This window comes from Dermacentor silvarum, chromosome 1 (assembly GCF_013339745.2).
Source record: "Dermacentor silvarum isolate Dsil-2018 chromosome 1, BIME_Dsil_1.4, whole genome shotgun sequence".
NCBI classification, from domain to species: Eukaryota; Metazoa; Arthropoda; class Arachnida; order Ixodida; family Ixodidae; genus Dermacentor; species Dermacentor silvarum.
In genome coordinates, this window is record NC_051154.1 from 129,744,970 (window position 1) to 129,758,568 (window position 13,599).

Below are 13,599 nucleotides of genomic sequence, written 5' to 3' on the forward strand. Positions count from 1 at the left end.
TAATTTATAAGCACAAGGATGTTAGCACTCGGGTTATAGTCGAAGCGGCACAAATGAAACGGGAGGAGTGCGCATGTGTCTGTAAGCCTTCTACGTCATTATCTGAAAAGGAACTGACTTTCTTGGAAGGTGTTGGCTCGTGCGATAGGCGTTCGCGGTCATTTGTTTAATCTGCCTGTTATTTGAGCTCCTGTATTCGGGTTAATCTGCTCACACGCCATGATTGATAGAAGGGTTGTTTCCAAACGTGGCGGTTTTATCTCCCTTCTCTTGTGAGACTACTGTCTAGCAAACATGTACAAAATCGTAGTTTTTTCGCATTAAACTCAGTTGGAAGTAAGCGCTTGTCCATATATGTTTCATGTCGTCCTGTATTCTTTCGCGCTTTACTCTTATTAGACTGTGGAATACCAACTACACTAAACTGCTACCCTTCTCCCCGTATTTGACCGTTTTTAAAAGCGGAGCTGTTTAAGCCGAGCGTTAGTCCGTAACGTACGAACAGAAAATGTGGGCCGATCCTGGCGGTAGTGCAGAACGGGTCCAAGCGCAATGACACATACCCCTGTGAACTAGCAAAGCTGAGCCTGGCTAAGTCTAGCTAAGCATGGTTGGGACTACTTAAGCTTAATCAGTCATCATCAAACAACATCATCAACATCATACAAACGCTGCAGGTTTCTACTCGGACGCATACAAGATCTACAAAACGCACAGATTTCGACCAAGAGTTGGAGAGACTTCGGGCGATCCGCCGGCGGGCCGAGAGACGATATAGGCGCACTAAGTTCATTTATGACCTGACGGAAGCCCGATGCATTCAGAAGAAAGTTCAGCGTCAGGTGAACAAACTTCAGGACCAACGATGGAAGAACTGCGAATCGCTGGACCCTCGCAAGTCGTTATCCCCGATGTGGAGTGCTCTTCAGGGTTTTCGCTTACTTCCACAACAGCGTCGTCCCTTCACAGCGCTGGCTCTACATCAAGGTCGTCCAGAGCTCGAGGTCGCGGGAGATTTTTGTGCGACAATTGCTGGCGACTTCGTTCTGCTGGCTGACTTCTCGCTACATGACGTTCCCGTCGCGAGATCAAAGCATGGAAGCGCCTTTGTCTATGGAAGGACTGCAAGCGGCCTTGGCTGCGTGCAGGCGGTCGTCATCACCCGGTCCCGATGGGTGACGTACGCTGCCTTAAGGCACCTAGGTTCAACAGCACAATGCTATCTTCTCGATATCTTTAATCAATCTTGGCATGACGCATAGTCCCCGACGATTGGAAGTGTAGCCAACTGGTGCCTCTAGCTACTGAAGCCTGGGAAGTCTCCGCTGAGCCTTACATCATGCCGTCCGATTGCACTTGCGAGTTGCATCGGTAAAGTCATGGAGAGAATGTTGCTGACACGTATGGAATGGTACCTCGAATACTATGACATTACCCTGAGGCTATGGCTGGTTCTCGACGTGGATGGTCTTCAATTGATAGCGTCATTGATTTTGTGACCTCCGTGCAATAACAAAAAGCTATGAAGCGCCTCTCTGTGGCACTCTTCTTAGATGTAAAAGGTGCCTACGACAACGCAATCCACGAAGCCATTCTCCAAGCTCTTGACGCTGCAGAACTTGGAGGCCACGTCTTTAGGTGGATTAGGAGTCATCTCTCACGGAGATGTGTCTATCCCAACTGAAGATGGCCCTATACAAATAGATATATCTCCATTCGTGGTGTCCCACAAGGCGGAGTGAGCCCGACTCTTTTCAATCTTGTTCTAATGGGGATCGCCGAAACGCTACCACAGACGGCTAATGTCTCGCTCTACGCAGACGATATTTGCATCTGGGCCTCCGGCGTGACAACGCCACAAGTGCGCGCCAGAGTACAGAAAGCGGCAACCTTGACAGCGGCAACCTTGACAGCGGCATACCTTCGCCGGCAAGGTCTGACGATACCCACAGGAAAATGTGCACTAGTGGCATTTACACGAAAACGGATGTCTTTCTACCCGGTCTGTATCGAGGGCCAGTCAATTGAGTACAAGAAGACTCACAGGTTCTTAGGCGTTAGTGTGGATCGCGACCTTACCTGGAGTCCCCATGTCTCCTACATGAAAAAACTCATTTGTATTGAGAATATGTTTAAATTCGTAGCTGGAAAATCGTGGGGACCATCCGTGCGCTCCATGTTAGAGCTATACACGGCACTTTTTCTCGGATTCCTGCGATATATAGTCTTCCTGTCTTGTCCAACACATGCATATTTGCACTACAGAGCGTACAAGCCCAAGCACTTCGGACATGTCTTAGCCACCCGAGATGTTCATCGATAGCTGCAACGATTGTTATTGCACAGGAGCACCCGATCACAACTCATATCGTCGGTGAGACGCTAAGAGCGCACATTCGACACATTTCACGGATACCATCCCATCATTTAGCCGATTTGCTAGTGCGAAGACCACAGGCTACATTCTGTAGCATTGGGACAAGACACCATGTCTCAATACCATCTGGCTCCAAGCCTGTGAAACGCCCAACATCGGCATTGTGGTGTCTTCGGCAAATTCACGTGTGCCTCTCAGTTCCTGGGATTACAAAAAAAGGCAGACTTGTCACCACTAGCCCTGAAGCAATTGGCTCTGCTTGTCCTCAGCGAGTCTTATTTTGACCGCATACACATTTACACGGACGGTTCCACCATTTCCAATAGCTCTACCGGAGCAGTAGTTGTTCCATCGGACGCCATCACTTTACAATTTAAATATTCGCACTATACCACGTCTACAACAGCAGAACTTGCTGCTCTTCAAGGTGAACTCAATTACGTGCTCTAGCAGCCGCCAAATCGTTGGGCCATTTTCAGTGATTCCAAAGCAGCCCTACAAAGTCTGCATTTTGCCCTACGTCATGGGTGACACGAGCAGCTAGTGCACGAAATAAGACACGCTCATCATCACGCGCTCGAAGAAGGACACGACATTATATTTCAATGGTTGCCGAGCCATTGCGGAATTGTCGGCAACGACAGCGCAGATGAAGCTGCATGCTCGGCTCATCAAAAACATCAGCGGGTTCCTATACCACTCTCAAGAACGGATGCTACGCTGCAACTTCAATCGCTTGCTCGTCACATCACACATCTACGATGGAATTCACCGGGTTTCACCAACTAACGCTTGCACTCTCTTGACCCTAACTTGAGACTTCGTCTACCATCTGGACTCTCCCGTCGCGAAACAACTTTACTGTGTCGCATGTGGTTGGGCGTCGCATTTACCAACGCCTATTCGTTCCTAATAGGGATGGCCAACAGTGCGGCGTACAATTTGTGCAGGTGCGACACGTCTCTCGAGCACCTTCTGTGCCATTTCCATCCTTTGACACTCAACGACGTAGGTTAGGAATAAACTTTATATGTCCAACGGTTATGGCTGTTGATGCATCAACGACGTACTCTCCAAGCTAAACTCAACCTGTTACATAACAGAACGATCTCGGAAGAAAATATCCTTGGGCCATGGCTTATGCGTTCTTGCATGCAAAAGGCCACAAAAGCACTTCGTGAAGAATACTGGATTGTACGAACGCTTGTGACAACGGAGATTCTTCTGTGACTGTCTGTGAATGACTGACTCTATTTTCTTTTCTCTCCTTATCTATTCTTCCCCTTTCCCCCTCCCCAAGTGTAGGATAGCCAGCCGGCACGTCCTTGGTTAAACTCCCTACCTTTCCCTCTTCGTTTCTCTCTCTCTCTCACGTCAGTCATCGATAGCCAATCGATACCCAACCAATAGCTAATCAATAATCGATCAATAATCAATCAATTCTGAAAATGCTGGGGACGACTTGGTTATCCTTAGCCTAGCCCAAATACGTGGCCAATACCTTGCGATAGCCAATCGATAGCCAATCAATAGCTAATCTATAATCGACAAATAATCAATAAATTCCGGAAAATGCTGGGGATGACTTGGTAGTACTTAGCCTAGCCTGAATACGTGGCCAATACCTTACGATAGCCAATCAATAGCCAATCAAAAGCTAATCGATAATTGATCAATAATCAATCAATTCCGGAAAATGCTGGGGATGACTTGGTAGTGCTTAGCCTAGCCCAAAAGCCAGGACTAGCTAGGTGCCCATCAGGTCCGCTGTCTCTTTAGCATTGCGCCTTCAGTGCAAGCTACGCTAATTTTTTTCCTCTTTAAAAATAACATCCGATTTTAACCCCCTGAATTTACAAAAATATAAAACCCGAGAAGGAAGGACCCTACGCATTTGACAGTGTGATGTTGCCAGAAGTCTTTTGTGGATAGCAAAAAAAAAAAAAAAAATTCTTGCTGTATTTCATAAGACAAGTTCATATAATTTAATTAGTAATTTTATTTTCGAACTGTATATTACTCCTATTTTATGTTTAAACCATGTGTTCAGCAACGAGTAGCCTCAAGTGTACGTTTTAGAGCAACTGTTTCAGATGCAGGCGAACCTGGAAACGGAACAACATATTTGAGTAGTTTGGCAGTTCACGTTTGAATTTATGCTGACGTTAATTATCTATAATATTGCGTTTGATTTTGCGACTTTGTTAGAAAGAAAGCGATATCGGAACACCTTTTCTGATAATTTCGAAAAATGCAGTCGCAACGAGCTGGAAGCGGAGTCTGCGAATTTTATAAAAACCCTGGAACATATGACCTAGTAAAACGTTTTGTTGGGCGATTCGGTTCATGGCTGAGAAAGAAAAAAATTGGAGGACGCTTAAGCTTCGCTTTTAAGGGTGAAACGCGATAGCATTCAAAGGTCCCTGACTGCTTGTCACGCTTCCCGGCAACTGCAGCTTATGTAACCGTAATGTTCACCTGGAAACGCTGGCGGCGAACGCTATGCACGAAGACGAACTTTCTGGTAGAAACGCGGTCTCTTGCGTGGGCTGATCCCGGAGGCAGTGCACAGCCGTTCCAAGAAAATTACATCATTTTCAGGTTTCTGTTATTGTTTCGCACTTTTAATATTTCAGTCTGACAAGATTTAACATAAAAGACACGCGGTTTCGGTGTTTTGTTTCATGACATTTGTTTATGGGCTGTCACTGTCAAAATTTCTAGGAATAACTGTCAAGAATGTTAGACAAGGTATGAGCAATTTGAGTGATAGAATGGTGTGGCAATATAACCCGCATATACCACATGTCATATAGCAACGCGTGGAATATATACAAATACCTAAATTTATACGGAAATTTTCGCTGACGGGACGCCGACGCCGGTGCCGACACCGACACCGTATTTTATGCGGAACGGGGCCCTTAACGCAATCGCATTAAAATAGTAGCGCAAAAGGACCGAAGACGAGACGAAAACAGAGTACTGGCGCTAACTTCTAACTGTGGTTTATTGAGGAAATACGAAATTTATACACATCATGATACCAGCAAACAGGTATCACCTCCACAATAAAGCGGGCAGGAAGCAAAGTGACCGAGACCCCTAAAACAACCACAACACCACCACGCTCCTTTGCGTAACCGTGTACATCTGTGGCAGAGATGAACAAGCAATCTAGAAAGCATAGAACGCCACATTCCTCGCGAGATGGTTTGACCTTAGCTGAGAATGCGCATGCGCTGACAGCCGACTAAAAGCTACAAATTAAAAAAGCTACGACTTGAAATTAAAAACAACAATAGAAAGATTGCTTGGAAAAACCGGCAGAGATAACAGAGAGCATAAGAAAAGAAAATGGTAACACTCACCCATAAAACAAAACAATGGTTCTACCTATTCAACAAAGAAGGAATAACTTCTTTGCATTGGCTGCAGCCAACGCAAACTAAACCGTCTTTCGCAGCCAAAATTCAAGTTTAATTATGATGTTCAGTCACGCTCTAACGCGTGCGTCAGTATTTAAGACAAAGTAGAATGAAAGAACAGCAATTGTTCCTGACAACTTATGATGTAAACGTAACACTGGACACTGGAACGCTGTTTGTTTCGTTTGAGAGTTTAAAACCCATGGCCTGCAGATTTCACGTAGTGGATGTCCTTACATTTACAGTCATCCTAGTATATTTGTATGCTGGCATGCAACGCCAGTAAATTGTCACATTTCGGAAAAGTGTCACAAGCACCGTGAAGGAGATGGATCGAAACTTGGAGAGCTATCGTGCTTTAGGAAGTATCCGCGTATATTTTCTATTGGCGTCGGCTGCTCATAAGTCACTCCGTTATTAAGCTTACAGCACAAGAACGGACCCAGGCGTTGTAACGTCTTCACCACTCCGCCACGAGGTCGCGGGATCGAATCCCGGCTACGGCGGCCGCATTTCGGTGGGGGCGAAATGCGAAAACACCCGTGTACTTAGATTTAGGTGCACGTTAAAGAACCCAAGGTGGTCCAAAGTTTCCGGAGTCCCCCACTACGGCGTGCCTCATAATCAGATCGTGGTTTTGGCACGTAAAACCCCATAATTTTTTTTCACCACTCCGAGTCCGCTACTCCTGGGCTTCACTCAAGTGGTTATAACATTTCTAGTTTCTTTTTTCTTTATATAAACATGTTTCATCGTCATCATGACCGTGGAAGCGCATAAGGCGCGAAGTTTTACGGCGAAGTTGTTATTGCGACTAACCGCTATAAACATAAACGTGAACACTGAAAGTGCAACATATAAAACTCCGCATACATTCGAATAACCAATATATCCACACTCAGTGCCAGAATTCGTACCAAACTGTCCAAACGTACTCAGAAAATGAATGCTCGAATCCATCGTTTTTAGCAAAACACTGACTACAGAAACTGCGCAAACTGCTTTGGTTGTCGCTGCTTGAGTTGTCAGTGAGTTCTATCAAAGTGAACAACAGTATACAATGTTCAATAAGGTGGTGTGCAGGACAGGCTCTCACCATGTAGGTACTTGTGCGCGACCACGTGCTGGGCGTGCGCGTGTCCAACATGGGCGTACGCGTGGTTCAAGTGAAAGTGCACCGCCTCCTGGTGGTAATAGCCCAAGTAAACGAGCACGAACACCACCGCCGCCCCCAGCACCTGCGACGGCCAAGGGAGAAGAGGAGAATGATCCTGATAGCACAAATCTGTTTGAAATATTTTTGTAGCGTGGGCTACACTGGCCGAGGTTGAGCAGTTTCGCGTGGCTCCTGGAGAGCCCTGCTGCACATGCGCGAGGAGCAATGACGTCACACGGCGCGCAGCCGGCTGCGCGCGCCTCGTCGGTTTGCGCATTCCAGAGGAGTGATGTCATAGCCGCGGCAGACGCACTGGCGCCGGCGCGTGCCCAGCCGTGCGCCTCCGTTGCGCAGTAGCCAAGTCTGACGCTGCGCCGGAGCCGCTTGATAGCGCCTCTCATTTTGTGCGCATGCGCAGAGGTATTAATGGGGGTATACATATAGCGGGGCTTTTGCCAGTGTGGGAAGGAGAGCAAAATTGCTGCTCAGCGGCGCAAAAGAGCGGAGAAGCTCAACTCACCGGATCCCGATGTAGTTGCCTGGCAATTAGCGGTTGAGCGTAGGAAGAACGAACAGAAGAAGGCTAAATGTGCTGCGGAGACACCGGAGCAAAGGGGGGAACGTCTAGCAAAGCGGCGTCGCCAGGAGGCTGAGCGACGTGCCCGACCATCTCAGCAGCAGCAAGAACAAGACGCCGTCGATGACGTCAAGGCTCGCCGATAGATCACGCTACGTATATCCTGGCATAGCCGAGCTAAGCCACTGCTATTTTTTTTGATCGCTCAAGTCGTCTGCAGTCTTGCCTGTGCAAGCCCTGAGCTATGGTCCTTGGAACCTCCCAATCCTTCCTGAAGACGTACCAACGCTTCCTCCGTATTCTTCCTGTTGATGTCAAATCAAGCTGCCCTGTGGGCACTGTGTAGACAAATTATCAAGACATGTTTTGGTCTTGTTCATGCCAAGGGAATACAATATTGATCGTATTGCGGCTTTTTAAAACGTATCTTGAGGCTATAGCCTGAAATAAACAAAATACAGCCATCATGGCTGCATTATCTGATTCTTCAGATCAATATATGAGAACAACACTGTACGGGCATTGCACGTGTAAGTTGACATATGGCACCCGCATGCACGCATCATAGATCTACAACACTGCTGCTGAAACTCTGATATGTTGCGATTTGAAGGCACTGTTCTCTAAACGTCTGTGCATACTGATACTACATATCGGCAGAAGTAACATAGTATGTAGAGGGGCAGATGAAGGATGCACATTAAATAGCACCACATGCACGCATCATAGATCCACAACACTGCTGCTGAAACTCGGATATGTTGCGATTTGAAGGCACTGTTGTATAAACGTCTGTGCATACTGATACTACATATCGGCAGAAGTAACATAGTATGTAGAGGGGCACATGAAGGATGCACATTAAATAGCACCGCATACACTCATCATAGATCTACAACACTGCTGCTGAAACTCGGATATGTTGCGATTTGAAGGCACTGTTGTATAAACGTCTGTGCATACTGATACTACATATCAGCAGAAGTAACATAGTATGTAGAGGGGCACATGAAGGATGCACATTAAATAGCACCGCATGCACGCATCATACATCTACAACACTGCTGCTGAAACTCGGATATGTTGCGATTTGAAGGCACTGTTGTATAAACGTCTGTGCATACTGATACTACATATCGGCAGAAGTAACATAGTATGTAGAGGGGCACATGAAGGATGCACATTAAATAGCACCGCATGCACACAGCATAGATCTACAACACTGCTGCTGAAACTCGGATATGTTGCGATTTGAAGGCACTGTTGTATAAACGTCTGTGCATACTGATACTACATATCGGCAGAAGTAACATAGTATGTAGAGGGGCACATGAAGGATGCACATTAAATAGCACCACATACACGCATCATAGATCCACAACACTGCTGCTGAAACTCGGATATGTTGCGATTTGAAGGCACTGTTCTATAAACGTCTGTGCATACTGATACTATATATCAGCAGAAGTAACATAGTATGTAGAGGGGCACATGAAGGATGCAGATTAAATAGCACCGCATGCACACAGCATAGATCTACAACACTGCTGCTGAAACTCAGATATATTGCGATTTGAAGGCACTGTTCTATAAACGTCTGTGCATACTGACACTATATATCAGCAGAAGTAACATAGTATGTAGAGGGGCACATGAAGGATGCACATTAAATAGCACCGCATGCACGCATCATAGATCTACAACACTGCTGCTGAAACTCGGATATGTTGCGATTTGAAGGCACTGTTCTCTAAACGTCTGTGCATACTGATACTATATATCAGCAGAAGTAACATAGTATGTAGAGGGGCACATGAAGGATGCACATTAAATAGCACCGCATGCACGCATCATAGATCTACAACACTGCTGCTGAAACTCGGATATGTTGCGATTTGAAAGCACTGTTCTATAAACGTCTGTGCATACTGACACTATATATCAGCAGAAGTAACATAGTAGTATGTATATAAGTGCACATGAAGGATGCACATTAAATAGAAGTTATAGAACGCAAGTACTGATGTCATTTATGGGCTGCTCTTGATACAAGAAACCTTTTAGTAACCTTTTTTTTTTGCTTCTTTGCGATCGCTCATTGATCGGCTGGAATCCGCACCTAACGACGCCTCACTGCGCATGTTCGTCCTCGTGAATGACACACTTTACCGTCGTAACGTCCAATCAGATGGCCCTGAGCTGCTTCTTGTTGTGCCTAAACAGCTGCGTTCAACGGTACTGCGTGAGCTTCACGACGAACCAACTGCTGGTCACCTTGGTGTGTCCCGCACGTACGACCGTGTTCGGCGCCGCTTCTTTTGGCGCGGTCTCGCCCGGTCTGTTCGACGTTACGTGACCTCCTGCGACAAATTCCAACGTCGGAACTTGGTGACGGGTAAACTGCAGCTTCCGCAGGTGCAGTTATGGCGACAACCTCGACGTCATAGTCTGTTATCGCGGTGAGGTGGGCAAGCGACATCTTGTGGGGCAACACTTGGGGGGTCAGACCAAAGTTTAGTAGCGGGAGGAACACACAGTTATCAACTAATGTGGCGATGGTATGTGGCACAGTAACATTGCGCGTCAGGCGGACGTCTGTAATCGGAGAGACGATATAGTCGCCCGTCAGGAACGGGAGGGGTCGATGACAAACACACGTACGTGACGGCTCGCGGTGGTAGGCGAACAAAGTCGGTGGGGCTTAAGCGGCTGACGGGCGTATCGCAGGCATCTGATACAAGAGGAAGATCGAGGCAGAGCGTTTCAGAACAATCAATTAAGGCCGAGTGTGCCGAAAGAAAGTCAAGGCCAAGGATAAGGTCATGGGGGCAGTGAGCAAGGACGGCAAAAAGGACAACAGTGTGACGACCGGCAGTGCTGACATGGGCGGTGCACATTCCGATCACTTGAACAGCACCACCATCGGCAACACGTATTGTCTGTGTCGTAGACGGCGTCATAATCTTCTGCAGACGGCGGCGTAAAGGGGCGCTCATAATAGACAAGTGTGCGCCAGTGTCGATGAGGGCGGTCACAGGAACATTGTCGACTTTGACTTCAAGAAGGCTATGGTGAGTGGGGAGCGTCAGTAGAGGATTTGCAGGGGACGATGGCATTGCAGCTTCACCTCCATAAGCTGCACTATCTAGTTTTCCTGCGGCGATCGTCCAGAGAAGGACGGCGAGGAAAAGCGGCGAGGCTGCGGAGAGCGGTATTGGGGGCGTTGCGGCGACGGGGAGCGGGAGAAGCGGCGAACAGGAGCAGTGGCGTCAGATGGAAGAGGCTCGTGGGAGGACGACGAGTAGTAAGTAGGGGAACCAGCGGCTGGACGTCTGAAAGAAGTAGGGTACATGGAAGTCTGGCGAGATACTTAGGTCCAACGGCGACGGCAATAACGAGCAATGTGCCCGGCCTGATGGCAGGAGAAGCAGATGGGCTGATCGTCGGGCGTTCTCCATTCCGCAGGATTGCGGAAGGAGCCGGGAGAGGTGTAGGAGCGTCGAGCGGGTCTAGAGGAATGAGGCCGAGCGTCAGGACGAGTCAATGGGCACGCTGATGGAAGGCCAAGATTAGCAAACTCCTGCCTGACGACAGCTTGAATGAGGGACACCGATGGCTGCGATGGGTCACTGGCGTGGGTTGTAAACACGGGGGGTTGAATAGGTGCAGGACAGGCGGCTTCAAGCTCGCGACGAACAATGTGAGTAACGTGGTCACAGGTGGGCGGCAGGCGAACGGCATCACACGATGAAGTTGCAGCCGTATTGGGCAGCCGGGTGAATTTCTGGGTAATACGGCGGCTCTTCGCGTGTTCAAACCGCCGGCAATCTTTGATGATTGTGTCGACGGTATCAACGTTGGTATAGACGAGCAGGTTAAAAGCATCGTCGGCGATACCTTTGAGCACATGAGAAACCCTCTCGGACTCAGACATGTGCTCGTCAACCTGACGGCAAAGAGAGATAACGTCCTGAATGTACGAGAGGTATGACTCGGAGGATGTTTGTGCACGAGTTGCAAGTTCATTCCGCGCAGCAAGCTGCCGACCAGTGCTGTCACCGAAAAGGTCGCGGATCTTCTCTTTGAAAGAGTCCCAGCTGGTAATTTCCGCCTCGTGCGTCTCGAACCACACCCGCGGTGGGCCATCGAGGTAAAAAAGCACGTTGGCGAGCATAAGGGTAGGGTCCCACCTGTAGCCGGCGCTGATCCGTTCGTAAAGGTTGAGCCATTTGTCGACGTCAACTCCATCCTGGCCGGAAAATACGCCAGGATCACGAGCAGGAGGCAGAACGATGTAGGTCGGAGCGACGAGAGGGGCAGGGGGTGAAGATGATGTGCCTGCACCGACTGACATGGTCGCAAGCGTGATGAGGCGGCCGTTGCGACGCTCCGTGATTGAAACAGGGAACTACCCAGCACCTCCACCAAAAATATGTTACGTAAAACGGCACAAGGCGGGACTATTTACACTGTATTTACAGTATGAGAGAGACACAGTAGCCAAGATGGTGGACAGCCACCAGCACCAGAGAGAACCGTCTTCTTCGTCGTCTGCCCCAGGATGAATGTCTCTCGCGTAGCAATATATCCAAAGACTGAAGAAGTAACTCAGCGCGATATAAAAGACAGACACAAGAAAGGGAGAAACAAAGACAAGCGCTACTCACAACTGTTTAATGCAATGGAAGGATTGTACATACATATATATCCTCTTGTCACGCATGCGCAGACCAGACAAAAAAGAAAGGCACGTGTACATTAAAGACGGTTGCGCCAGAAGTCAAATTAGGCATCAAGTAAAGAGATAGACGGCTCACTTACACACCGATCTCTGTTCTGCTTGATAAAGAAGGCCTCCAGTGCAAGACGAGAAGAGGCATTGCCACTCCTGCCCAAAATGGTAGTCTCATAAAATCGAGCGTCACACCCACATGCGGTAACATGGGCCACCAAATGCGCGCCCTTATCCTCCTTTTTGTTTATTTTTTGCGCATGTTCCCTTAAGCGGTCGTTCACGCAACGTTCAGTTTGGCCGATATACAACTGCCCACAAGGGTGCAAGGAGATGGCATAGACAACCCCTCTGGAGCACTTCACAAAGGGCTTCTCGTGCCTAGTACGGCAGCCCCGCCTGCTCTCACAGCAAACACGAGAGCACAGCTTCGAAAGCTTGTTGAGCGCAGAAAAAACAAGAGGTATACCGTAGCGGTTAGCAACCTTTTTAAGGTTGTGTGACACTTTGTGCACATAGGGTATTACCTCCGGCCTCAACTTCGGTCGTTGGACCTCTGCTTTTGCTCTTCGTGCTCCAAGCTTTACTTTTTGCAACAAAGACTCGGATAAAGCGCTGACGACTGCCAAAGGGAAACCAGCTGTCAAAAGGCGGCCTACTTGGTTTGAGAAACTAGACCGCATTTGGTGCTCGCACGATTTTCGCAGGGCTGATTCCAAGCACAGACCGCCTACCGCTCGCTTCACCACCTTAGAATGGGCGGAATCAAAAGGCAGTAATTGCGTCAATGCACGCGGTTGATACGCCCAGCAGACGTGGCCAACACCAAAGGTCAGCTTTAAATCCAAAATCTGCAGGCCTGTGGCGTCAGGTAGTTCATGCGTAAAAACAAGCCCTTGGCCTTCGTTGTTAAAAGCTTCTAAAATTAAAGCAGGGGAAGTAAGGTCACCCTTTTTGTTTAAAAGCACTAAAAATCATCAACATACCTAAACACCTTTAAAACTTGCCCCCCATCAAAAACATGCTCCAAAGACCGGTCAACAAAAGACAAAAAAATGTCGCATAAGATAGGAGCGACACATGAGCCAATACAGACTCCCCGGCGTTGCAGATATGGCTGCTCATTGAAAATAATAAAAGTCACACTTAAATAAAATTCAAGTAATGTTAAAAAGTTGTCCACTGACAGGTCCGCAGAGTTCTGGAATTCTACCACATCATTATACTCAATACATTCCCTTAAGGAAACCAGAAGCTCATCCTGAGGGATTGAGTAGAAAAGGTCCTCTACATCAACACAGAAACCGTACTTAATGCCGTCATTACACT

General features: G+C 47.8%; 1 protein-coding gene across 1 annotated transcript in view; it reads right to left on the reverse strand.

The window, feature by feature from the left end:
- LOC119436026 (uncharacterized) overlaps positions 1–13,599 on the reverse strand; it is a 49,801-nt gene that overhangs the window by 19,881 nt on the left and 16,321 nt on the right. The window contains exon 2 of the mRNA XM_037702759.2: positions 6,902–7,043. Within this exon, the coding sequence (XP_037558687.2) occupies positions 6,902–7,043 (142 nt within the window). The remainder of the gene's footprint in view (positions 1–6,901; positions 7,044–13,599) is intronic.